Source organism: Anopheles stephensi, chromosome 3 (assembly GCF_013141755.1).
Source record: "Anopheles stephensi strain Indian chromosome 3, UCI_ANSTEP_V1.0, whole genome shotgun sequence".
NCBI lineage: Eukaryota > Metazoa > Arthropoda > Insecta > Diptera > Culicidae > Anopheles > Anopheles stephensi.
In genome coordinates, this window is record NC_050203.1 from 59076286 (window position 1) to 59099485 (window position 23200).

A 23200-nucleotide genomic window follows, 5' to 3' on the forward strand; every position below is an offset into this window, starting at 1 on the left:
AACGCTACGACATTATCACATTATTATGTCTTCTTTGGCTCTAAAACCTAAGCAGGTTCTGTCCTAACTGATTTGATTTAATTTATCCTGAAGTTATTGCTTAGTGCGGAAAGTCTTTCCGGACGGACTCTGATACTCGATCCTGCAGTAGCTCCGCTACCGGACCAATAGAGTCCACCGGATTGCTTATATTATTGGTTACATGGTTCAAATAAATCCTGAAATGATGTCTCAACATAATTTCTATATAAAGGATTTCTATATTCTCCTCCTAATTTAATTTTTTAATCACTTATTTTAATTCTGTTGAAACTCATACAAACACTCAAACATGTATGAGAAATATATTTACACTACGATATGTGACATTATCCGTTCTTTGACTACTCGACTGTTGACCACAGGAATTTATAATGGCTCCAATAAGACGGATATGACAAACAATAATCATGAACAAATCTATCTCATGCATGCGTCACAAATATTTATAGTAATTTTATTGAAATTCCACACCCCCAAACTCCAACGGCTAAAAGCTCATGTAGTCATCATTTAGGCGAACGCTTATCATGTACCGCATCACTATCGTTTCATTGATAACACCGGAGATCACCATCTTCCACAAACCGTTCGACAGTGTATCGGGCAGCACTTCCGTTGGGAACAATTTGTCCTTCACCAGCATTGCTCGCGGAGTTATTGGACATTCGTTCTGCAGTGGAATATTTTCAATATCCTCAATGACCGAAGCATATTCTTCGTGCAAATGGTTAAAAAAATCACACAGGCCACCGGTAGGCAGGTGTAGGGGATAGTGTTGAAACTGTTGATTCCCGAGACGGCTGAGAAACACGTCACTTGATAACTAGGCGCAAAAGAAACATATCGAAAAAGATCGTTCGCGGACAAGACTTTTAATACGGCTGCGGAACTACTCACCAACATCGCATTATCCATCAGTTGATTTATGAAGATCGTCCCGTTCAGTGTCATTGCTGTACGATTGTACTTACGAACACGCATATCAAAATGCATATACTCATCGCCGAAAAACTGCTCAAAACGTTCGAATGATGCTTTTATACTCCAGACCGACGGAACACAGGCAGCTGCCATGCACAACAGTAAACAGTGCTGCCAAACGGACATCGTAATAGAGAATGGCCGAACTGGCCGTTGGTTCAGCTTATGATGTATTCAATGTCTCATGTAGATCACGTTGTGTTGCGTGTCGATGATCTCTGCTTTCGTTCGTGTAAATTGGCAACTTTGAAGCACAAAGTAGTCGGCCGTTTATCGGCCGTTCTGTTACATGAGCAGTACAGGTAAAACGGTTCATAAGGGTAACTCACGCATAGAGATACAGTTGCTTGATTGTACTTTCTATTTCTATTTTGACTGAAACTTGTTGGTTCCGGACTACGTTCGCAAAGCGGTATAACAAATATTTCGATTGACAATAGTTGAAATTTATTTGATAGCTAGTTTTACTAGAGTTTTATCGATAAAAAATATTTTTTTTAATTTAAAAATTTGAGTATATTTGTAATTAAAGTAATTTCGTATCTATTTTTTATTCCTCTGCATATGCATTAGTAATGTACTATATTATGCATTTTTATACAGAAAACTTAACGTCGGTTGGGTTTAAAAAATTATAAAAAAATTTTTATTTAAATTATGATGGCAAGTGCCATATCGTCAACATCGCATGTCAAAAATAATGCAAATTAACAAACAATTAAAAAATTAGCAAAGAAATTAAAAAGGCATTTCCTCCCTGTTATGTTGCCTTATACCAGGCTTTCTCGGTTGTACATGTGTGGGTATTGCAGTGTGATTGTCCATGTCTATTGAGGAAATTGTATCGAAGTTTTGGTTCGGGTGCCAATGCTATCTATTGTTGGTGGTATTGTTGTGTTTGAACCGGAACGTCATCATTCCGTGTAGCGGATGTGAAATGTAGCAAAACAGAAATAAAACAGCAATCTGGACTGTACAAACATTTGCCTGCGTACAGTGTTCCTTAAACTGCCCAGCAGTGATAGCTCAAGCCCGACCAGGCCATCACCGAACTCAGAAACTATGGACGAATTCTATCCCGTAATAGTAAGGTCTCTGCTAATCACGAGGCTGGACTCGCCGACCAGCCCAACCGAATCCAACGCCAGCGATGCCGAGCTCGCCCCAGCAAGGCTGGACAGAGATGAAGAACACTGTTACAGAAAAATCTGCCTCCCTTTTCTCAACAGTATCGACATTGACCCCTGATACTGTTGCACGATCAACGGGTCACTCGTGGCACTATAAAAAAACTTAAGACAAAGACAACACAACGAATAACAAAAAAGGAATGAAGGAATTATTATTGAAAGGATAATGGGGATGCGGAATCAAAGGATAAGACCGTTGTCTGTTGTCGTTGCGAATCGGTAGATGAGGTCCTCATGTAAGCAAGGTTTCTGGTCGCCAACATGTCTCTTATTTCTATATCCGGTCTTCTGCCGATGCTTTCGACTGCGCTCAACAAGGCGGGTCTTGCGGTTGCAATCACACACCTTCGTCTGAACCAGAGTTATACGCTGTGGATGAGTATTCAACGCGAAATAATTGGACATAAGTCGAGACATCATGCGTATGAATGTCCGGTCTACAGAGAGCCCACCGAACCAAGGCAGTCTCAAGCCATAATATGGGAGGATAAAATTTAAAAAAAAGTTATGCATTTGGTGGTTTCTTATCACTTTTTTGAATATTTCAAGGCTGTAGAAGAAACTGCACAATAATACAAACATGAATGTATCGCAGTAGTCAAATACAATTTAATAAATCAACAATGATGATGCGAATAAAACCTGCCAAATAATTAGTAAAAAAGTAAAGGAAACAAGTCCTTGGGCTGTCTGGTGGCCGAGGCAATAACGGCGCCGATCTTTACGCGGCAGAACTGAGGTTCAAATCCCATCCTGACCGCCTCCCCGTACCTAAGGGCTAAGTACTTTGCTTCGGGTAAAATCAATTCACAGAAAGCTAGAAATGGCAGGCCGACCAACCTCTCAAGCTAGTAGTGCCAAGGAAGAAGAAAGGGAAAGGAAACAAGAGCACGCGTTTTTACTATCTTTACAGCAGAAACTTTAAAGAACGTATTCTTTATTCGCTAGTTTAGTGCAAAAGAGTACGAGAGCTCGTCTTCCGCCTCCACTTATAACAGTACGACAAAACCCGAACAATTCTGCCCATGCAGCACAAGCGTAATCCAATCCTTGTTGCTCCATTTATTTCAACATAGAAAAATTTTGGGTACTGCATTTAAAACCTTGCAAAATCATCACTCACGCGAATGCTGGCCATAATTTTTATAACTTCTACACCGTTCAGTTTCCCGGTGAATACCATCTTCCACAGTCCGACAGCCATCGGTTTTGGCAACACTTCGACCGGAAACATTTTATCCTTAACGTATAAGATTCGTTCCGTAATGGGACATTCGAACTTTCGCGGGAAGTTTACAACATCCGATATCACAGTGCTATACTCATCGTGCACATAGTTCAGAAATGCACAGATGTTTGCCGTTGGCAGATGCAGCGGTGAATGCGCAAACTGTTGATTACCGAGGCGACTAAAAAATGCGTTGCTTGTGAACTGGCGAGGAAAAAAAAGGTGTAAAAGCTACACATTTTACAAGTCTTCAAACGTGTAATGTAAAACTTACCAGTATTGTGCTGTCTATGGGTCGAATCACGTAGAGCGTTCCGTTGAGAGCCATCGAGGTGCGATTGTACTTGCGGACACGCATATCAGCGTTTACGAATTCTCTGTCATCCATCTGTTCCACACGTTCAAAATTTGCCCTCAATGCAAGGGCAGCGTAAATTCCGGCCAAGAACAGAAGCAAACACCATTGCCATTCACACATCGTCGCCACCAATGATGTGTTCCACCTCGCTCAAGTTTATATTAGGCAGAGTGGCCCTTTTTATTGTTGTGAAAATTAGGATCTCCCAACCTATCGGCACATATCAATCGCGTACAGGTTGTGGTTATCTTTTCTGACACCTTTGTGTACTATTGAAAGTGCAATGCACGTGGTTTGGGCCACGTGGGTCACGTGAAAACAAACGTTGGAAATCGCCAACATTTCGTCAAACGTACTGTCACATGCGTATGTATGTACGATTTGCTACGCATCAAAGCTTGATAATTGTTTGTGAGCATGTGGCATACACTGATAGTGAAAACATTATTAATAATAAAAATGCAGCTAGTCTTTTGCTCTTCTTGTAAGCTTTACAAGTCCGGCCTTTTTTACTTTATTTGCTTCATAATTTTAATTAGAAAACTTTCACAAATCACAATTTTTAAAACGATTACAAACTCAGAATTTCCGAGAAAACAAGTTAAGGAACAATTTGTACTTATGCTACTCTCCAATAGATGGCGCTACACAAACCAACCGTTTAGTCATTTAAAAATTTACACAGAATGTATTATTCATTTTACTAATTGCTAATTTTTACTTTCCCTTCGATTCATTTGTTACAAACGATTTGATAATTATTACACACGAATTGATAATCAAATTACTGCAGATATTAATAATGTACAATAATGTACATGATGTTAAGTACATTGCAAATCTTCCGGTTTTAATATTAGTTTTTATTCATTTCTCATTTGACAAGCATTTATTCCAACATTTATTTTATATGTACGTAATGCTCAGTATCATATTAAATAAAAAATACCATGTTTTATAAAATAAATCCTCTTGTTAAATTAAACAATTTTATTATTATGATAACCATAACCATGTGAGATTCACAAATCGGTCTCTAATTTCCTAAATGAATTAAATTAAACTTCCCTGGCTTATTTAATGAGCAAATCATCTTCTAAACTAAACATTTTCTAACTTAACAAAATCAGTTGCTACTACAAAATCCTCAAGTTTTTTTCCCTCTAAATCTATTCAAAACATTATCCAAAATAATTGTTTTCGTACACTTTTACCACCATATGATAGTTGAGCTTTTCCTCCTCATTCAACCGACCGCTTATGACAATTTTCCACAAACCTGTCGGACAGAACGGTGGTAGGACGGAGGATGGAAACACCTTATCCAGGATGTGAGCCTCCCGTACCAGCACCGGACATTCGTTTAACGCAGGCACATTTACAATATCGTGTATGTGCTCCTCGTACACGTTGTGCAGGTTGTCGAAAAAATCACAGAAACCACACGTGGGTAACCTGCCTGGGTAATGATTGAACTGCTGATTCCCCAACCGACTGTGGAACAGATCCGTGTGGAACTGAGTGAAAGATGCACAAAGTTCACACAGAAAAAGGATTTATATGATGAGCAAACTGCTAAAATGATAGAAAGACATTTAAACTAACCACCAAGTCGTTGTCTATTGGCTGCCGTATGAAAATCGTTCCGTTCAGTGTCATCATTGTACGGTTAAACTTGCGAACACGAAGCTTCATATCAACGATGTCGAACCCACTGAACTGTTCAAATTGTTCAAACAGTATTTCCAAACATGTTGTTGTGCCACCCAACGCTGCTAGGCACAGCAGTATGAGCTTGAAAGCGTTCACCATAATCTTTACGTTTGCTACGATACTGATGGAATAAACTTAACCGGTTAACTGTTTCCAACTAAAACAGTCTTCTGTTTAATTTTACTCAATTATTGTAGCTGTAACTTGTAACATTTTGTAACGGTAACAAAGTTTGATCATCAGTTAATTCCGTCGCATTATATAAGGTTCGCAATCAACGGCCGTTACACACGCGACCTTTCGAATTTAAACCAATCGTTGGTAGCCGCACCACGATCATAACCTAGCCGACTAATCCAACATCATCATCATGCTGTTCCTCTTGTTTACATTCACCCTGTTTGTGATTTCCTTGCAAAAAATACAAGTAGACTTCGAACGTTTTGAGCAGCTTTCGGGGTTCGATTACTACAACAGTACACTGCGATTCCGCAAGTACAACCGCACAGTAGCTACACTGAACGGAACATTAGAACTACTGCAATCACTCAACAGTAGCTATATAGTAAGTAATAAGGGTGTTTTTTGGTCGTTCTCCGTACAATTAATTTTAATGCCATTTTTTCCTGATTCCTAACCTTAACACAGGTTACGACTGATCTCTTCCATAGCAGTCGCGGAAATCAACAGTTCAATCACTATCCGGTAAAGTTTCCCACCCAGAACGTATGTGACTTTATGAACAGCATTTACAACGATTACCGTGAGCACCTGGAGGGTGTCAGCAATCTACCGAAGCAAAACGAATGTCCAATCACGCCACGCGTCATGTCCGTCGACAATAAGATATTTCCGTCTAAAGCGGTACCACCGTTTTTCCCGGCAGGCCTCTGGAAGGCACACGCCATGGCTTGGCTGAACGATGTCGAGGTGATGCGCTTCGAACTTATTATAAAGGGTAAAAATGAATTAGTTTAATCATTCCGTCAACACTGGTTGGCCAACGATCGAACGAACAGTGAATATTTTATTTTGTTATATGTATACCGATTGAGACAGTAAAAGATATTATCAAATAATTTGCTTGTAGTTTTTTTCGGAGAATCCACAATAATAAAGTAGTAGCTGTGTGCTTAAGTATTGTTTCAAGCAACATATTTTACCCCTAGAAGCAGTGGATGATACGAGAAAGTAAGGAATATTGAAATACATCTGACATTTGAGCTTTAAAGTGATTTCTTCTTCTTCTTCATCATCTTCTTTCTTGGCCTGACGACCTCTTAGTCAGCCTTCACTATAAGGGAACAGCCCAGATGGAATTTGAGCCCCGGTTCTGCTGTGTGAAGACCGACGCCGCTGTCGCATCTACTACCGGGCCGCCCAAAGTGATTACTAAGTAAATCCAATAATTCTTCTTGGGCCATGCCTTCCATTTCTGGCTGACTACACTCATTGATACAACGTATCTGGTTGGACCTAACTGGGTGACGGTCGGGATGGGATTTGGACACCGGTCCTGCCGTGTGAAGACCGGCGCTGGAGTCACCATTACCACTGGGCCGCCTTATCCAATAACATTCTGATGCTGGTCATCATTTCAATTGCTGGATGCTGGTACAGGTCATTTCAATTCTCTGGAGCCTGTTGTTGTTTTCACTCTTTCAGTGTTTTTCTACAGCATCAAAGATTAATTATCCATTACCCACGTAACGATCATCGGACATGCAACGCTTCGAATTAAAAACAATTCATTCGCAGCCACGCCTCGATCATAACGTGACCCTCTGCTTCGACATGCTGTTCACCTTGTTTACACTCACACTAGTCGTGATATGGTTGTAAGCAATACAGGTGGACTTCGAACGATTCGAACAGCTTTCGGGATTCGATTACTACAGCAGTGCGATGCGACAAAGCGTAATCGTACGTAAGGAAGGTATTTTCTTGGTCCTCCGTTGTCTTATTCTCTTTACCACTTACCCCACACAGAAATCGACCGACCTCTGTCACAGCAGCCGTGGAAATCAACAGTTCAATCACTATCCGGTAAAGCTTCCCACCACAAACGTATGTCAGTTTGTTCAAAACCTGTACACCGATTACCTTGACTATCTGGAGGATATGTACAACATAGCTGACGAAGGCGAATGTCCAATCGCGCCTCGTTTTTCCCGGCAGACCTGTGAAAGGCACCTGATGTCGAGGTGATTCACTTCGAAATGATCGTAAAGGTTACAAATGACTTTGTATGATAAGTTCCTTCAGGAGATGAGTTCTTCAAAGAGCACTTCGATATATTTTCGGTTACAAAATATATATCGCTCAAGACCAATAAAATAATATGTTTGTTCATCGAGATCTTAGCAGATACAATAATATACGGCGTTTCAGATTCAGTTTCGGATAATGATTACATGACGGATAAACGATCATGGAGATCACGTAGATCCTAATAGACCTTTAATAGAGATTTATCAGAGTGCAGATTTTGACATGATTTTTACAGGCTAAGACCATAAAATATAATTTTTGGAATATGTCCGTAAAGTACGATTCTACGATATCGGTGATCAATGTCAATGCTTCGTAGAGGCAAAAAAATTTTTTTTAATACAAAAAAATGTTCGAAAATTGTTATACACATATGACTCGCATAAATAAATGATAAACGATCATAAAAACAATGTTTAACATCATACTATAGCTTCAACGAAATGCACGATCATGCCACATTCGATATTTACCTTCTGGCTGTATCTCAACAACATGATTAACAAGATTTGTTATCCACCGCAACCGGCGTATGCAATGTGTGTAGTGTTAGTAGTACTGATCATCTCATTCCACTCAGCAGCTTCTACCCACCGGCATATCGAACATGGAAAAGGTTTGGCTACTATTACCTTTCATTTCGCTCCTGTTTGTCGCCCTGCACAGAATACAGAATAGAATATAACCGTACAACAATCGTTATGAACGATACCTTTGCAATAAAGATCGTGCTTAACAATAGCTACTTGTTAGTAGAGATGGTAATAGAAAAATCACCAACAATATTCTAATGTTACTTTCCATCCTCCGTAGGTATCGACCAAACTGTTCCACAGCCCGTTGGGCAATCAGCAGTTTAACTATTATCCAATGAAGCTACGATCCCCAAAGCCGGAATGTGACTTTATGGATACTTTACTCGACTACATTTTTTTAAAAATATGAACAATGTGTGCAACTTACCAGAACGTGGAACATGCCCGATACTGTCGACTGAAGCTCACACCATTAATAAGATATTCCCAAACGAAGCAATTCCTCCATACATTCCGAAACGGTTGTGGAAGGAGCACATCGTTACCACTCTGAGTGATGTGGAGCTATCGAAATTTGAGTGCATAATGAAAACACACAGTGATCTGTACACTTGATAATGCGGTTTCTTCCCGCAACACGCATGGAAATGTACGTCGAATCAAAAATAAAAATTAACCTAATCGAGGGTTCTGTTGAATTTATTGATCTCACATATTCGAGAGAATGAAAACGAAGTACTGAAATCTTAAATTAAATAGAATAGATTAGCGAGAGGACGACTGGGCTTCCTTTAAGCCTCTTACGTCTTTACGTTCTCTGGACTCTTTAGAGGTGGTACCCGTTAGGTGTCGTGGTCCTGTAGATGACAAAGCCCGCGGTGACTGTCCGATTCGTTCATCGTTAGAACTGCCACTGGTTGAAGCCATTCCTCATCCACAGCTACCAACTACCATTAACCAAACCGCAACTACATGTTGGGCTCCCTATATTGCTATTGGGCTAAGTGTGATCGTGCTGAATCATTGTCAGATGCCTGAACCGGTGACATTGGTAAGAAAGTAAGGCGAAACTAGCTTCTATATCATGCAGCTTCTCTCCGATTATGGCTGCTTCCTCAGATAGCTCACCTTTCAGACTTGATGGTGTGGATACATCAACTGTTCAAGTATGAGCATATCCTGTATAACCCCTGAGTGTACTTACTTTTGTTTTCTCGCCCATATTTTTACTCCGCAAAAGGATTCTCAACTGTTGGAAGCAATAGTGCTGCATTATTGCCATGGAGCATGAACATTCACTAGAAAAATGCCTCTTTAGGTCGCAAACTAATTATTACAATCAAAACTCATAGCTATTGCACTTTACTCAACAACATCGAGAGGTCTCGGCCAGCCATGTCTGGCTTTCTGTGACTTCATTTTACCCGTAGTAAAGTAGTCGTCAGCCCTACGTACGGGGAGGCGATCTGGATGGGATTTTAATCCCGGTCCTGTCGTGTGAAGATCCATCAATTACAATCCACCGGTGACGATCGTATTACAATTGTAAAGTAGTCGGGAGATGCATCACACGTGCGGTGTTTCTAGACATCTAACACATCTGATCGACACACGCCATAACGATACACGCGTTGGAATAGTGCATTCAACATGCGGTTCGATTGGCTACTATTTACAATGGCCGCAGTTTCCATTAACGGAGTGGAAGTTACATTCGAAAGAATAGAACAGTTGTCGGGTTTCGATATCCTGCACAGTACGCTCCGTGTACGCAAGTATAATGCTACGACCCCCTACGGAAGGCCTTCGTTATCCTTTCGCAACACGACATAGAGTTGTCACGATTTGCAATACTTTGCAAGGTGACTGGATACTTCGGATAAGTGACTTTTTTTTGCGGATTGGTTCGTAGCTGCCTGTAGACAAGATTTAACATTTCGTCTATTTAATTAATAATAAAGATTTACTAGGAAATCGCGCATCTTCGCTGGACATCGTTTTGATGACCTATGGCATCAAACAACCGGATATATTCTTTTGTAAAAGTATACAGCAGAGTTCATTTAATTTAAAACTTGATCAGGTTTGTAAATAAGCAAACCGTAAGCTCGTAAGCATAGCATTACGAGAATGTGATAAACGTTATACTTCTATGACCAATAATTTGAGACTTCCAAGCGCTTAGAATTTATTTTCCAATGAAATAAGATTAGTTCAACCTTTGCACACTGTTAAAGTGAACTGACTAAGAGGACCTACACACTGTTCAGTTATCGGACGCTTTCAATACTATGCTGTAGTTTATAATCTCCTTGCCGTAGAGATGACAGCGTACCAACGCTTTCCACAGCCCATTCCTGAGTAATCTATCCGGTATGGCTTCGGTCGGAAATTCCTGATCAAATATGTACATTGTTCTCCTGTTGATGGGACACTCGCCTATCTCTGGTCCATTCACTAGAAATTGCATCTCCTTCGGATAGCTTGTGTAGATGTGATCCATAAAGTCGCATATTCCCGCGGTTGGCAGTTTCATTGGCACATGGTTAAACTGCTGGTTACCGAGCCGGCTGTAGAATAAGTCTAATTGAAACTGTTATGAATAACGCAACAACACAAAACCAAAAACAAATGCCATTAGCAAATTACCGCCTTAAGACAAAACTTTCTTATCAATCGTTTCGGTACCTTATAATCGTTGGTACCATCGACAAACAAATGAATCGTGCCGTTTATTACCGAAGACGTTCTGTTGTACTTTCGAACTCGCAGATCGAGCCACATCACATCCTCACCTACCGTTTGCTCAAAGCTTTCCAGCGTTAACTTTTTGCTACACACCTGACGGCACCAGCAAAACAGTACGATGGTAAAAACTGACACCGTCGCTATCCTGTGTATCATTTTCAGGCGCAAAAATGCACTGTCTGGCTGATTGTGTACAATGTGTAAAGCTGATGCTTTTATACCTTTGCTTTATCAGCTGATCTGTGGCCACTCTGTGCTCAAATAAACCATTGCATGCGATTGTTGAGTTGTAATTGAATGTTATTGTGCTATTTTATGTGAAAACGGCACGATTTTAAATCATCTGTGAGGCCTGTTTTTTTAGTTGAATGTTTGTTATTAATTATGTTGATTGTTCCTGGTGAAGTACAATTTTTGTTTGGGAGAAAATAATCTCTCTTATTGGCCTAGAGACTCCTGAAATGTCATGCCTGACATTTCTGGTTTACAAGCCTTAATGATAAAACGTAGTTAGATAGTCAGTCCTCACTACGGAAGACTGGCGCCGTTGTCGCCTCTACAACCGGGCTGCCCCCAAATTATAAGATACATACCACAAACAATCCTGAAGATCAAATGTATCTGCTCCAACTAACAGCTCAATAAGATCGTGCAGCTTTTGGCCTACCATTTTTGACTCCCTTAACCAATTTTACCCTCATGTAAGTACTTATTCTTGTCATTATACGCCATTTGAATTTGACATGATCTTTACGGTCCGGTGGCCGAGGCGATAATGGCGCCGGTCTTCACACGGCAGGACCGGGGTTCAAATCCCATTCAGACCGCCTCCCCGTACACTGGGCTGACTACCTTGCTAAGGGTAAAATTAAGTCACGCCAGAAATGGCTGGCCGAGACCTCTCGAAGTTGTAGTGCCAATGAAGAAGAAGTGGTAGTAACTGAAGACCCAGACATTGATGTGATGAGTGCATTGATGTGTTCTTCTGCATTGGAGCTGTTGGTGGAATCCCTAAAAACTGAGCTCTGCGATTTTTCAACTACACTACTACCGGTTGTTATGCGAAATTACTAACATCGCGGAGAAGAGTCGGAAGGTTGGTTTAATGAGAGCAATTTCACAAGACAGGACCGGTACCAAATCCCATCCGAAACAACTAAAAATCTAGTAATCCCATACGGCCAACATGTTCAATGTCAATACAAAACACAGTATACTGAGAAGTTATTACAGAATTAAATATCTCGATCATGTTGGGCTAGTTTATTTCTCTCCTTACATTCATTGCAACCATTTGACTCTTTTCAAAAGAATCAAACATCAGTGGCTTTAAAAATAGTATAGTAGTTTAGGATCTCCTCTCCGTGCAGGTTGCATCGCACCCACGATTTGTACAGCCCATTCCTGAGCAATATTTGCGGTATGGTTTCAGTTGGAAATTCGGCATCCAGTACATATATTTCCCGCTTCGAGATGGGACACTCGCCCTTTTCCGGTGCGTTACGAAAGATGTACATGTATTGGTGGTAGTTGGTGTGTAGATGATCCATAAAGTCACATATTCCGGCCGTGGGAAGCTTGATAGGCAAGTGATTAAACTGTTGATTGCCCAGCCGGCTGTAGAATACGTCAATCTGAAACTTAGGAAAGGAATATTTCAGATAAGCGTTTCAGATGACCGAACCTTCTTGAGCCCTTCTCTCACATACCTGATGATCGTTGGAACCCTCTATAAACAGGTGTATCGTCCCGTTTATTACGGTGGTGGTCCTGTTGAACTTTCGCACCCGTAGATCGAACCATACGCTTTCCTGACCGACAGTTTGCTCGAAGGTTTGCAGCACTAATTTCATACCAAATGCCTGCCAGCTGCAGTATATTAGCACGATAGTAACGATTGCCACCGTTACTATTCTGTGTGGCATTTTGGAAAGAAGTGCAATGCCAGACTGACTGTGTGCATGCTGCCAGTGTGGGCCTATATGCTTCTATTACTATCGAAGGATCTCTAACGAGGCACGCAATTGTGCATATTTCAATGTAGTTTTTTAGTGTAGTAATGGGAGATTGGAAGGATGTTGTGGAATCTTCTTCGTTCTTCACTAATCTTTTGTAGTAGTAGTTTTGTTTTTTTATATGTATGTAATCTACGTAAATCTGACGTTTATGTTAGCTTCTAGTAATTCTTAGTAATTCTGACGATCGCTTATCTCAGCACATGGGTTTAGCATTTTTAATTGAATTTTCAGAATCTAGCTCCCACAACTGCAAAAGAAAAGACCAAACCAAACAATGGGTACATAACTAACATAATTTATTTTTTTTTCATCATCGTCACTCATAAATAAAATAAATAGAAATAAATTGAATTTGCATTGCTAGAAAGCTCTCAATCATTGGAAGCTCTAAGGGTAAAGCTAAAGCCAAGATGAGGTTCGCTTCCTAACACACCGCGTATGTCTAGCTTCCACAGGCCCACCTTCCGCATCACCATTGGCCATATCTCAGATGGAAATTCTCTATCTAAAACGAACATTTGCCTCGCTCGAATAGGACACTGGTACCGGGGAGGGAAATTGATAAACAGCTCCGTCATCTCCGGATAGACGGAATACAGATTATTGACAAAGTCACATATTCCAGCTGATGGGATTTTCATCGGTAACAGGTTGTACTGTTGATTGCCAAGGCGGCTGTAGTACATATCCAGTTGATACTGTAAAAATGGGTCTTCGTTAGTGAAGCTTAAGCGTTAAACCTTAAAGTCTGGTAGTCGATTATACCTGCACATCCTTGCTGGTGTCATGGAAAATATGGAACGTCCCATTCAAAACACTGGTCGTCCGATTAAACTTGCGTACCCGGGCATCACACAACATGGAATCCTCACCGAAAGTCTGCTCAAAGTTTTCGAAAGCAAGGTTTATGCAGCGCACCGTCACACCACAGCAGTGCAGTACAATTACGATCCATAGTGTTGTCGTCATTGATGAATGATTGGTAGGCCAATTTGATGGCGGGTACACTAAATGCGCGTCAGTAACGTGATGCAGTATTTAAAGGTTTTACCAACACAACTAGCAGCACGTTTCATTTATCGTCACGTGCATCAGGATTTATTTTCATATTTTACAACTGAAACAGTTTGCTTGCTCTATCATTGCTTCTAAAGCTCATGCACACGTGAGCTTTGTAGATTCATATCTGCATCACATGCATCAGATACATGCCTGTACAACCGCGGTACAACCCCTTCGCGACCTTGGCTTACTGCAGAAAACCTGAATACCGCTCACGATCTAGAGCCATCGTCTGCTAGTCTTATATGTCGGACTTTCTTCACTCTGCTAAAGTCATGATTCCATCTCATGTAAAGTCTATCAGGCCTCCTCTGTCCATGTGGATGGTCCTATCAGGACTTTAAGGACAAGGTTGTCTGGTGTCAGACTCATGACATGATCAGCCCATCAGAGCCTGACGAATCTTATACACTGCACAGTAGTGAGATCACCTTTCAGCTCGAGGAGTTCATAATTGTTCTTCCACCGTAAATTCCTCTGAGAATCTTCCTCTCGAACAGTCACTTTTGAACAAAGCCCATGTCCCAGAGGTACACGCGACTACTGGGACATACATCTGTTAGATCCTTTATTAAGATTAGTCATTATAATATCCCAACCATTGTTTCTGGCCTCTAATATCTTCCATAATAGGGTGCATCAAATTTGCATTATTCATTCTTTGGGTACATTTCACAATATATTCAAGCGGGAGTCCTTTCATAAGTCCCTATTTTATATCTTTTTTATTTACTACTTTGTTTGCTTGCACAAATACGACTCATTTTATCATGTATAAGAACCCGAGCAAACGCTCAAAAATCATCATACCCTTTGACGAGAAAGTAGTATTGCACCACAACCTTTCCCTCGAGCCTTGCAGTTACTAGCGCTTTCCAAAGACCCCTGGGCATTACCTGGGACACTACCTCCTGAGGGAAGGCAAAATCGCGCATGATGACGGACCGCGGTGAAAACGGACACTCGCCTATCGCCGGCAAGTTTTCCAGCTCGGCCACTTGCTTCTCGTAGCTCATCTGCAAGTTGTCCAGAAAGTCGCATATACCGCACGACGGTAGCTTCATCGGGTAGTGATTGAACTGCTGGTTACCGAGCCGACTGTGAAATAAATCCAACGAGAGCTTTAAAAGCACCGGTCAAGTTCAGTTCCAGTCAACTGTTGCTTTCAATATTACCTCAAGAGTGTTATTCATCCAAGTGGGTAGGATGAACGAGCCGTTCAACACAGTCATGGTACGGTTGTACTTTCGGACGCGTAAGTCCAGCAGTGCTATATCGAAACCGGACAGTTGTACAAAGTTTTCGAACACTACCTTCAAACTAAGTGTGGAAACGATAAACAGCGCGTACAGGGATACTTTTAACATGATGATAAGTTTCAAAGGTTCCGGCGAACACTAGGGACACCACTCAAGTGGGATGGAGCTGTAAAGGGAATATAGTATTCATAGTTGATCGGCTGATGCTTATCGCTGCGGTCTAACAGTAATAGTCCGCTCTCACAACATGGCGTGCAACGCCTATTTGAAAGCGCGCCTATATAAAGTCTTTATGTCTATGATGCCTTATTCTATACAATACTGGAAAAAAATGTTTTGGGAGGTCCTAGGCCGACCACATTGGTTTCGTTAGTGATCAGTAGTCGACAGAAATTGATGATCAGCAGCATTAATATTTATTCATAGAACGCATGAAGAAGACATTACGGAAGTCACTAGCAGTCTACTCTGATACTAACCTCCGATCAATATACGATCGAGTACTGCGATCTGGCCGTTGTTTGACAGTCCGGTCTAAGTTCTACTATCAACTATCTACTCTACTACTAGCTGCACAATTTTATAGGAATGAAAAAGCCGGAACTCGTACCTGTTTTACATAATAAATTAGTGCTGTTTCTATTTATTAAAATATAATAAATAATATAACTTGATGCCACGTGATCAGGGCATCCCATATGCATACAATAAATACAACATCCTGTGTCTCATACAAACAGCTAGTAATCATCAGAAGATGTAAACAGTATGTGATAGGACAACACGACCTCCTCATCCCGTTTCCCGGTGACCTGCCCTTTCCAAAGTCCTCGCGGCATTACCAGCGGAATGACTTCTTTGGGGAAGGCAAAATTATTCAAGTTGATTGACCGCGGCGAAAATGGACATTCGCCCTTCGCGGGCAGGTTTTCCATCGACTCAACATACTTCCCGTAGTTGCTGTGCAAGTTGTCGATGAAGCTGCAACAGCCGGACGATGGGAGTTTCATCGGGTAGTGATTGAACTGCTGGTTTCCGAGCCGACTGTGAAATAAATCCAACGAAAGCTTTCGATACGTTCCCCATTATTGTGAGGTTGTGTTGCAAAAATCTGCTACAGGCGGTGTTTACCTCCAAGCTGTTGTCAACCCAATTCGGTACGATGGTCGACCCGTTCAATACCTTTAAGGTACGGTTGTACTTGCGCACGCGGAGATCGAGCTTTGCCACATCCGAGCCAAGCTGTTGCTCAACATTTTCAAACATTACGTTAAAACTAGCCACAGACACGGCGCACAAGGAAAACAGAGACACTTTCCAAGTATCGTAGCCTCCCATTAGGAATGTGTTCTTTGCCAACCAAAAGCACCACGTACATAGGAAAACTCTGCGCATATAGGGTAGTTTTTATACGGTTTGCCTTCACTGCAGCTCGAACGTACCAAACCTGAGCCTGTTAGTCACATGTTCTGATAGTATGACTACACGTTACCTATCTAAACATGATCACGAAACTTACACTGCACAGAAATATCAAAGTTTTTCATTTTTACTGGCTATGTGATAAATATATTCACGAAAATTGATGGTTGTTATATTGGGAGGTATGTCCTGTCGATAAAATCGACCGGTCTCCTCACGGATTTGGATTTGGTTTGGAACTGTATTTTTTTAAAACCTGTCATTTAATGAATGATATGTACCTTATAAATACTGTATTTTCAGCCAAGCTCTTTTAATTTCATTTAAAAATTTTAACTTCAATAACTCAATTCCAAATTCAACTTTCTTGGCCACCTAAATAAGAAACATCTATTTCATTTCATGCATGAGCTTTGAATCCTACAACTAACTATCATCCAGCATTGAATACAATGTTTATCTCCCAACGCGCTGTTTGAATGTGTGTCTAATTCATGGTTCGTTATCACTAACAACTATCAAACGTAAACAAATGTAACGTGATTAGTAGATGTAGGCTAGTCCGTGACAGTTGGAAAGATTATGTCGACTAACGCTTCTTCGTTGACTTCCTAAAGCTCGGGAATTCGAAGAATTCTAATTGTTAATTCTCTCTCTCTCTCCCTCTCGCTCTCTCTCTCTATTTCTCTCTCTTTCTCTCTCTTTTTCTCTCTCTCTCTTTGAAAAAATTCTTGGGCTAAAGTCAGAGTCATTTTACTAGAATTATTTATTTATTTATTTATTGTTTACAATTATTATAAATCATTATTACAAAAAAAAATCACATTTTTGCTTAAATTTTACCTAAATTTAAGGTAACTCAGTAGCGAAAAGTGAGTGCCGTGAGTGGGAGGACCCTCTATTTAGACTTTTGCCAATTCTTGCTACTGTAATAAGATCCTATCAAGATCACCAAGACTCACCAGTCAATAACTATAACCCCAAAATACATGAACCTAACTTATTTATTTATTTATTAAGTATTACGGTCCGATGCCGTATTGTACACATGAACCTAACTATAAAAGAGAATAAAAGACAAATTTCCGTTGAGGAATGCTACATGAAACTAATTAATAACTACATTTTAACCTCATAATAACTTCAATGCGTATCACTCTTATCTCAGATTCACTAAATCTCCGAAATTTCTAATAACACTGCTTCCAAACAAAATCTAAAAATGCGAAAGAGCTTAAAAAACAACTTAAAACTTAGAATGAGAAGAACTCAGTTTATGTTTAAGGTTTTTTTCTTGCCAATGAACCCTCAAAAGATCTCTGGCAGCATTTTCTCACTTTCTGTGATTTCATTGTACTCGTAGCAAAGTAGTAAACCCTGCGTACGAGGAGGCGATCTGGATGAGATTTGAACCCCGGTTAAACTACCGTAGGAAAACTGGTGCCGATGTTGAAGGATTAGTAATGTTTTAATTTTTTTAAAGAGAATTTAAGAATTACTTACGATCAAACATGGAATAATAGCAACTGGCAGCTGAAACCCGTCCTCAACGAGACTGCACTGTCCTATGACCGAAACAGAGTGAATGGAATGATGAAAATGAATATAAAATAACTGTATCATGTGTAATATGATTGTATCATCTCTTTCAATGAATGTTATGCATGAATGGCACGTTACATGATGGTACTGGGCACGCATTTCTGAGAGTCTGTTATTTGTTTAGCAATAAGTGGTCTCTCATATTAATATTTGGTAATTAAAGAGCAGCTTGAACATGCCACAACTTCAGATGATACTCGTCTACGATCAGTACACAGATCACGCTCAAACCATCCGGTAAAGCGACCATTCTAACCGTCTGATCTCAGTTGGTTAAGTATTTTCTTCTACTTTCATGCATGGAAATAAAAAACACACGAAATACTTGTACATAATAAATAATTCTAGTTTGATTACTAGAATCTGCAGCGCAGTTTTATTTGTTATGTACAACGATCCTACAATTAGCTAGTAATCATCTGTAGATTTAACAAGTAAATAGTAAGACAACATGTGCTGCCCGTCCCTTTTCGCGCTTAGTAGCCCTTTCCAAAGGCCTCGCGGCATTACGGGCGGTGCTGCATCTTGCGGGAATACAAAGTTGATCACGTTGATTGTTCGCGGCGAAAACGGACATTCGCCTTTTGCGGGCATGTTATCCAGCATCTCAACATACTTCCCGTAGTTGCTGTACATGTTGTCAATGAAGCTGCAACAGCCGGACGATGGGAGTTTCATCGGATAGATTGAACTGCTGGTTTCCGAGCCGACTGTGAAATAAGTCCAATGAAAACTACCGGTACACTGCATTAATACGAGGTTGAGTTTTTTTTTTAAATCTACTGCATTTACCACCAGGCTGTCGTTAATCCAGTCGTTTATTATGACCGATCCGTTCAGTACAGTTAAGGTACGGTTGAACTTTCGCACACGTAGATCGAACAGTGCCAACTCAAACCCATCTATTTGCTTAAAATTTTCAAACATTACTTGAAAACTAAGCACCGAAACAACGCACAGCGCATACACGAACAACTGCAATGTATCGTGTCTTCCCATGAGAACCGTGTTCTTACCCAACCAGCGTGACAAAGTAAATGGAGAAGCTCATGTACAGGATGGGGCAGTATTTATAGAGACTGACCGGATCTGGCCGGCGTAGTCATATATACTGACAGTAGTACATGTTGCCTATCTTACACATGATCACAAAATTTACACTGCACAAAGATATCGCAACTTTGTCCTACGATTAGTGGTGTTGGGCACGCTAAGTGCAACATGTACGCACGTGGTTAAGTGTCCGACGACTTATTGTCGATTCCTGTCAAATTAATAATCACTTTATAGTGGACAGATTTCTCATGCGAAATCGTTTTGATTGTACCAGCTGCCAAACAAATTTAATACGTGATAAAACAGATGTTAAGCTTTGTTCGTTAGGCTGGAAAGTGACCAGGAGGATTTTCTAAATTAAAATTATTTCCCTGGTATATGCTTAGTTAAGGATCCAGTTAGGATAATCAGTCCACCTGATCAGTCATTTGGAGACATATGAAATGTACTAATTTGTGCAAAGATCATTAGTTTCACAGGTGATGGGGATACTTCAACAACAGCTTAACTTACTTCGCGATCTGAGCCTCCTCCTGTAGAAATTATCGATTATCTAACTTCTTCAACCAATCGGAAATCGCGGCAATTCTAGGATATACCTAATCCAAGGGGCTAGTCCAAGGGTCCTTGTCCAAGAATCCTAGTCCAAGGGGCGTAGTCCAAGGAGCTTAGTATCAGTTACCTAGTTTAATTGTCCTAGTCCAAGGGACCTAATCAAAGGACCTAGCCCAAGGGGCCTAGTATAAGGGCCTAGCCCAAGGGGCCTAGTCCAAGAGGCCAAGTCCAAGAGGCCTAGTCCAAACAGCCTAGTCCAAGGGACCTTTATCAAGAGGACTAGTCCAAGCGGCCAAGTCCAAGGGACCTTTACCAAGAGGCCTAGTCCAAGGGTTTTATTCCAAGGGCCCTTGTCTAATCCATATTGAAATGGACTACCAGGGGGCCTTGAGGACGCTAGAACACATTCACAGATGCGGTCACCCATCAGTACATTAACCCTGAGTGTAACAGTTGTTGTTCGCAGTGCAGCTGGTGGAGCCACCGTCATTCTGGGTTTTGCCTAGTATATTCCCAATCCGACATTTTGGGCCTCTTCGTTATATTCCACTACATAAAAGAGCCTCAGATCAATAATTTCTATATGATAATTCACAGAAATTATTTCAAGGAGTGTAAATTTCAATGTTAACAAATATTTAAAAACTATTTCAAATAACGTTTTTGCTCAAAATTCTAAACTCATAACTTTTTCGACAATACGAAGCTTTTTCGAAGCCGATCATACCAATCAACCGTTTAGACGCGGCTTAACACTTTCGAACCTGTCAGCCGGGCTGTCAAACATTTGGCAACCTTTTGACACATCGCTGGCAAAAAAAAATCCATCCCCTTCGAAAAACTGTGCAAACCACCGCGAACGAGAAAGTGTACCGTACGAGTTCCGTCGTGTCCGGGAATCCGTTTTAAGCCCCCCTACCGTTGGTTGCTGCTCCCGCAGAAGATACGCGCGCCCGACAATGCTGACCAATCTGGCCAAGCTGTCCGCTGTCCGCGGAGTGTCGCAGTCCGTCACCAATGGGCTGAAACCTGCCGTCGTCGGTGCTGCGAAGACCGAAAGCAAATCGGCATCTGCCGCAGGTCAGATCCCTGTCGTTTCGGCCGCATCCGCCGCTGGCCTGCCGAGCAACAATGTTCGGGTGGTTTCTGGCGTCACAGGTTAATATCTTTGGTTGCTTGCGTCTGGAGATGGGGCAGCGAAATGCGCTAAACTTTGCGTTAAAGTTGTGTTGCATAATTGTTCTAGCGAAGGACGACGACATGGTCGCACGTTTGACAGTTCTCCGTGTGGACCGAATCATCGGGTGAAAAACAAAAATCGGTGCAAAATCTTGCGTTATGTAATGCAATCGTCGTTCCGTGCCAAATTGTCCTTTTTGCTGAAAGCCCACCGTGATGGGGTATGAAAGGACGAACTGCTTATCTTTAAAATTTTGGTTCTTTACTTTTTTGTAAAAAACCCGGCCAGAATTACCTTTTCATGGTGCAGCAAGGAACGTTTCATCCCACACTGCGCCGTATGACGGAATGATCAAAACAAACCGAACCAAAACGCTCCAGATGTCAATGTGTACCCAGTTCGATTAAATTGTTTCTCCGTGCCTTATTAAACTAACTTTGCCTCTACTTTCGGTTGCAGGAGCAACACAGATCCGATGCGCCCACACCGACATCCGGGTGCCGGATTTCTCGGACTACCGTCGTGACCAGGTGAAGCGCCCGAACGCGAAGAACGACAGCGCGGATGATCGTGCTGCCTTCACGTACCTTCTGGTCGGAGGTAAGTGCGCTGCGCATGTTCCCTGCTGATTCGCAATAATGCCCGTGCCTTAATCCCGGTTCTAGGTGCCGCCGTTTCGACTGCGTACGTCGCCAAGTCGCTAGTGTCGACGTTCGTCTCCTCGATGAGCGCGTCCGCCGATGTGTTGGCCATGTCCAAGATCGAAATCAAGCTGGCCGATATCCCCGAGGGCAAGTCGATGACGTTCAAGTGGCGCGGTAAGCCACTGTTCATCCGCCACCGTACCGCACAGGAGATCGAGGCGGAACAGTCGGTCGCGGTCGCTACCCTGCGCGATCCCCAGAACGATACGGTACGTGAACGGTTGAGCGAAAAACTGTACGAATGTGTCTAATGCTTGTTGTTTATCTATTGAATCTTGCAGGAGCGCGTCCAGAAACCGGAATGGCTCGTCGTTATCGGTGTGTGCACGCATCTTGGCTGTGTGCCAATTGCGAACGCTGGTGACTTCGGTGGCTACTACTGTCCGTGCCACGGTTCCCATTACGACGCGTCCGGCCGTATCCGCAAGGGTCCGGCTCCGCTGAACCTGGAAGTGCCGTACTATGAGTTCCCGGAGGATGGTCTGCTTGTTGTCGGTTAGAAACCGTCCCCTCCCACCACCCCTTCAGTTTCCATCGCAAAACCGGTTAAAAGAGCAGAACCCTCCCAATCCAAATAAGTAGTGCAAAACGAGCTGAACAATCAATCTTGGTTCGGCGATAAGTGTTGAATGACGCAAAAGGGTTCCTTCGGATTGTCACCGCCTCGCGTGTGTGTGTGTGTAAGTATTTGCAAACCCAGTCCGACCAAGGAGCTACTAATGCCCAGAAAATCGTAAGAGGCGTCCCAACCCCCCAGCAACAGGAGACAGCAACAATGCAAACCAAAACCAATTTACCGATAGTAGAACAATTACAGCAGACTGGGTAATAAATTGATTGGTATAACGTTACTATAGCTGATCATCAATCTGTTATTCTTCTGTTAAGGGTCAAAATGCTGGGAATGATGCCACTGCATGTTCTCACTTAAGAAGCTGCTAGATTCCGGAGTCTGAATTCCAGATGTTGGGCTCTGGATAACCTCTAACAGTAGGAGGTGGTCACCGTGAAGCTGATACTCTTGACGCGCTATCCAGGCAGGCAAGAGCCTGGAACGACCTTGTGCAAAGTTGACTTGGGGCAGTCCGGTGGCCGGGGCGATAACGATGCCACTCTTCAGACGACAGAACCAGGGATCTAACCCCACGTATGCAGGACTGGCTATCCAGTTAGTCGTTTTCAATTCGTTGGATTGGACACTAGCCGGATACGGACTACGTATCCGGATCCGACGACCACAAATTTCGAATGTTCAAAAGCAGTCCTTGTTACTTC

General features: G+C 41.8%; 8 protein-coding genes across 9 annotated transcripts; 3 read left to right on the forward strand and 5 right to left on the reverse strand.

The window, feature by feature from the left end:
* Positions 1–471: 471 nt before the first annotated feature.
* On the reverse strand, positions 472–1141 carry LOC118509853. Its single transcript, XM_036051055.1, has 2 exons — positions 940–1141; positions 472–865 (listed from the first exon to the last, which is right to left on the reverse strand). The coding sequence occupies exons 1-2, from the start codon at positions 1114–1116 to the stop codon at positions 530–532; spliced, it is 513 nt and encodes a 170-aa protein (XP_035906948.1). The 5' UTR covers positions 1117–1141; the 3' UTR covers positions 472–529.
* A 3746-nt stretch (positions 1142–4887) lies between these two features.
* Positions 4888–5644, reverse strand: LOC118509935. The gene is made up of 2 exons (XM_036051266.1): positions 5405–5644; positions 4888–5316 (listed from the first exon to the last, which is right to left on the reverse strand). The coding sequence occupies exons 1-2, from the start codon at positions 5609–5611 to the stop codon at positions 4981–4983; spliced, it is 543 nt and encodes a 180-aa protein (XP_035907159.1). The 5' UTR covers positions 5612–5644; the 3' UTR covers positions 4888–4980.
* Positions 5645–5867: 223 nt separating this feature from the next.
* Positions 5868–6718, forward strand: LOC118509803. The gene is made up of 2 exons (XM_036050941.1): positions 5868–6077; positions 6161–6718. The coding sequence occupies exons 1-2, from the start codon at positions 5883–5885 to the stop codon at positions 6488–6490; spliced, it is 525 nt and encodes a 174-aa protein (XP_035906834.1). The 5' UTR covers positions 5868–5882; the 3' UTR covers positions 6491–6718.
* Positions 6719–7200: 482 nt separating this feature from the next.
* Positions 7201–7845, forward strand: LOC118509963. Its single transcript, XM_036051342.1, has 2 exons — positions 7201–7435; positions 7502–7845. The coding sequence occupies exons 1-2, from the start codon at positions 7418–7420 to the stop codon at positions 7718–7720; spliced, it is 237 nt and encodes a 78-aa protein (XP_035907235.1). The 5' UTR covers positions 7201–7417; the 3' UTR covers positions 7721–7845.
* A 2589-nt stretch (positions 7846–10434) lies between these two features.
* Positions 10435–11234, reverse strand: LOC118510095. The gene is made up of 2 exons (XM_036051520.1): positions 11008–11234; positions 10435–10912 (listed from the first exon to the last, which is right to left on the reverse strand). The coding sequence occupies exons 1-2, from the start codon at positions 11221–11223 to the stop codon at positions 10586–10588; spliced, it is 543 nt and encodes a 180-aa protein (XP_035907413.1). The 5' UTR covers positions 11224–11234; the 3' UTR covers positions 10435–10585.
* A 2222-nt stretch (positions 11235–13456) lies between these two features.
* On the reverse strand, positions 13457–14054 carry LOC118510002. The gene is made up of 2 exons (XM_036051387.1): positions 13851–14054; positions 13457–13783 (listed from the first exon to the last, which is right to left on the reverse strand). Exons 1-2 carry the CDS (start codon positions 14052–14054, stop codon positions 13457–13459), a joined length of 531 nt encoding a protein of 176 aa, XP_035907280.1.
* An 847-nt stretch (positions 14055–14901) lies between these two features.
* On the reverse strand, positions 14902–15444 carry LOC118510884. Its single transcript, XM_036053264.1, has 2 exons — positions 15323–15444; positions 14902–15268 (listed from the first exon to the last, which is right to left on the reverse strand). The coding sequence occupies exons 1-2, from the start codon at positions 15377–15379 to the stop codon at positions 14942–14944; spliced, it is 384 nt and encodes a 127-aa protein (XP_035909157.1). The 5' UTR covers positions 15380–15444; the 3' UTR covers positions 14902–14941.
* Positions 15445–20812: 5368 nt separating this feature from the next.
* On the forward strand, positions 20813–22787 carry LOC118509271 (cytochrome b-c1 complex subunit Rieske, mitochondrial). 2 transcript variants are annotated; one of them, XM_036049626.1, is made up of 4 exons: positions 20813–21121; positions 21681–21821; positions 21887–22134; positions 22207–22787. In XM_036049626.1, exons 1-4 carry the CDS (start codon positions 21001–21003, stop codon positions 22423–22425), a joined length of 729 nt encoding a protein of 242 aa, XP_035905519.1. In that variant the 5' UTR covers positions 20813–21000; the 3' UTR covers positions 22426–22787. The 2 variants fall into 2 exon arrangements, with proteins under 2 accessions (XP_035905519.1, XP_035905518.1); XM_036049625.1 differs by having other exon boundaries at positions 20828–21199.
* The last annotated feature ends 413 nt before the right edge of the window (positions 22788–23200 follow it).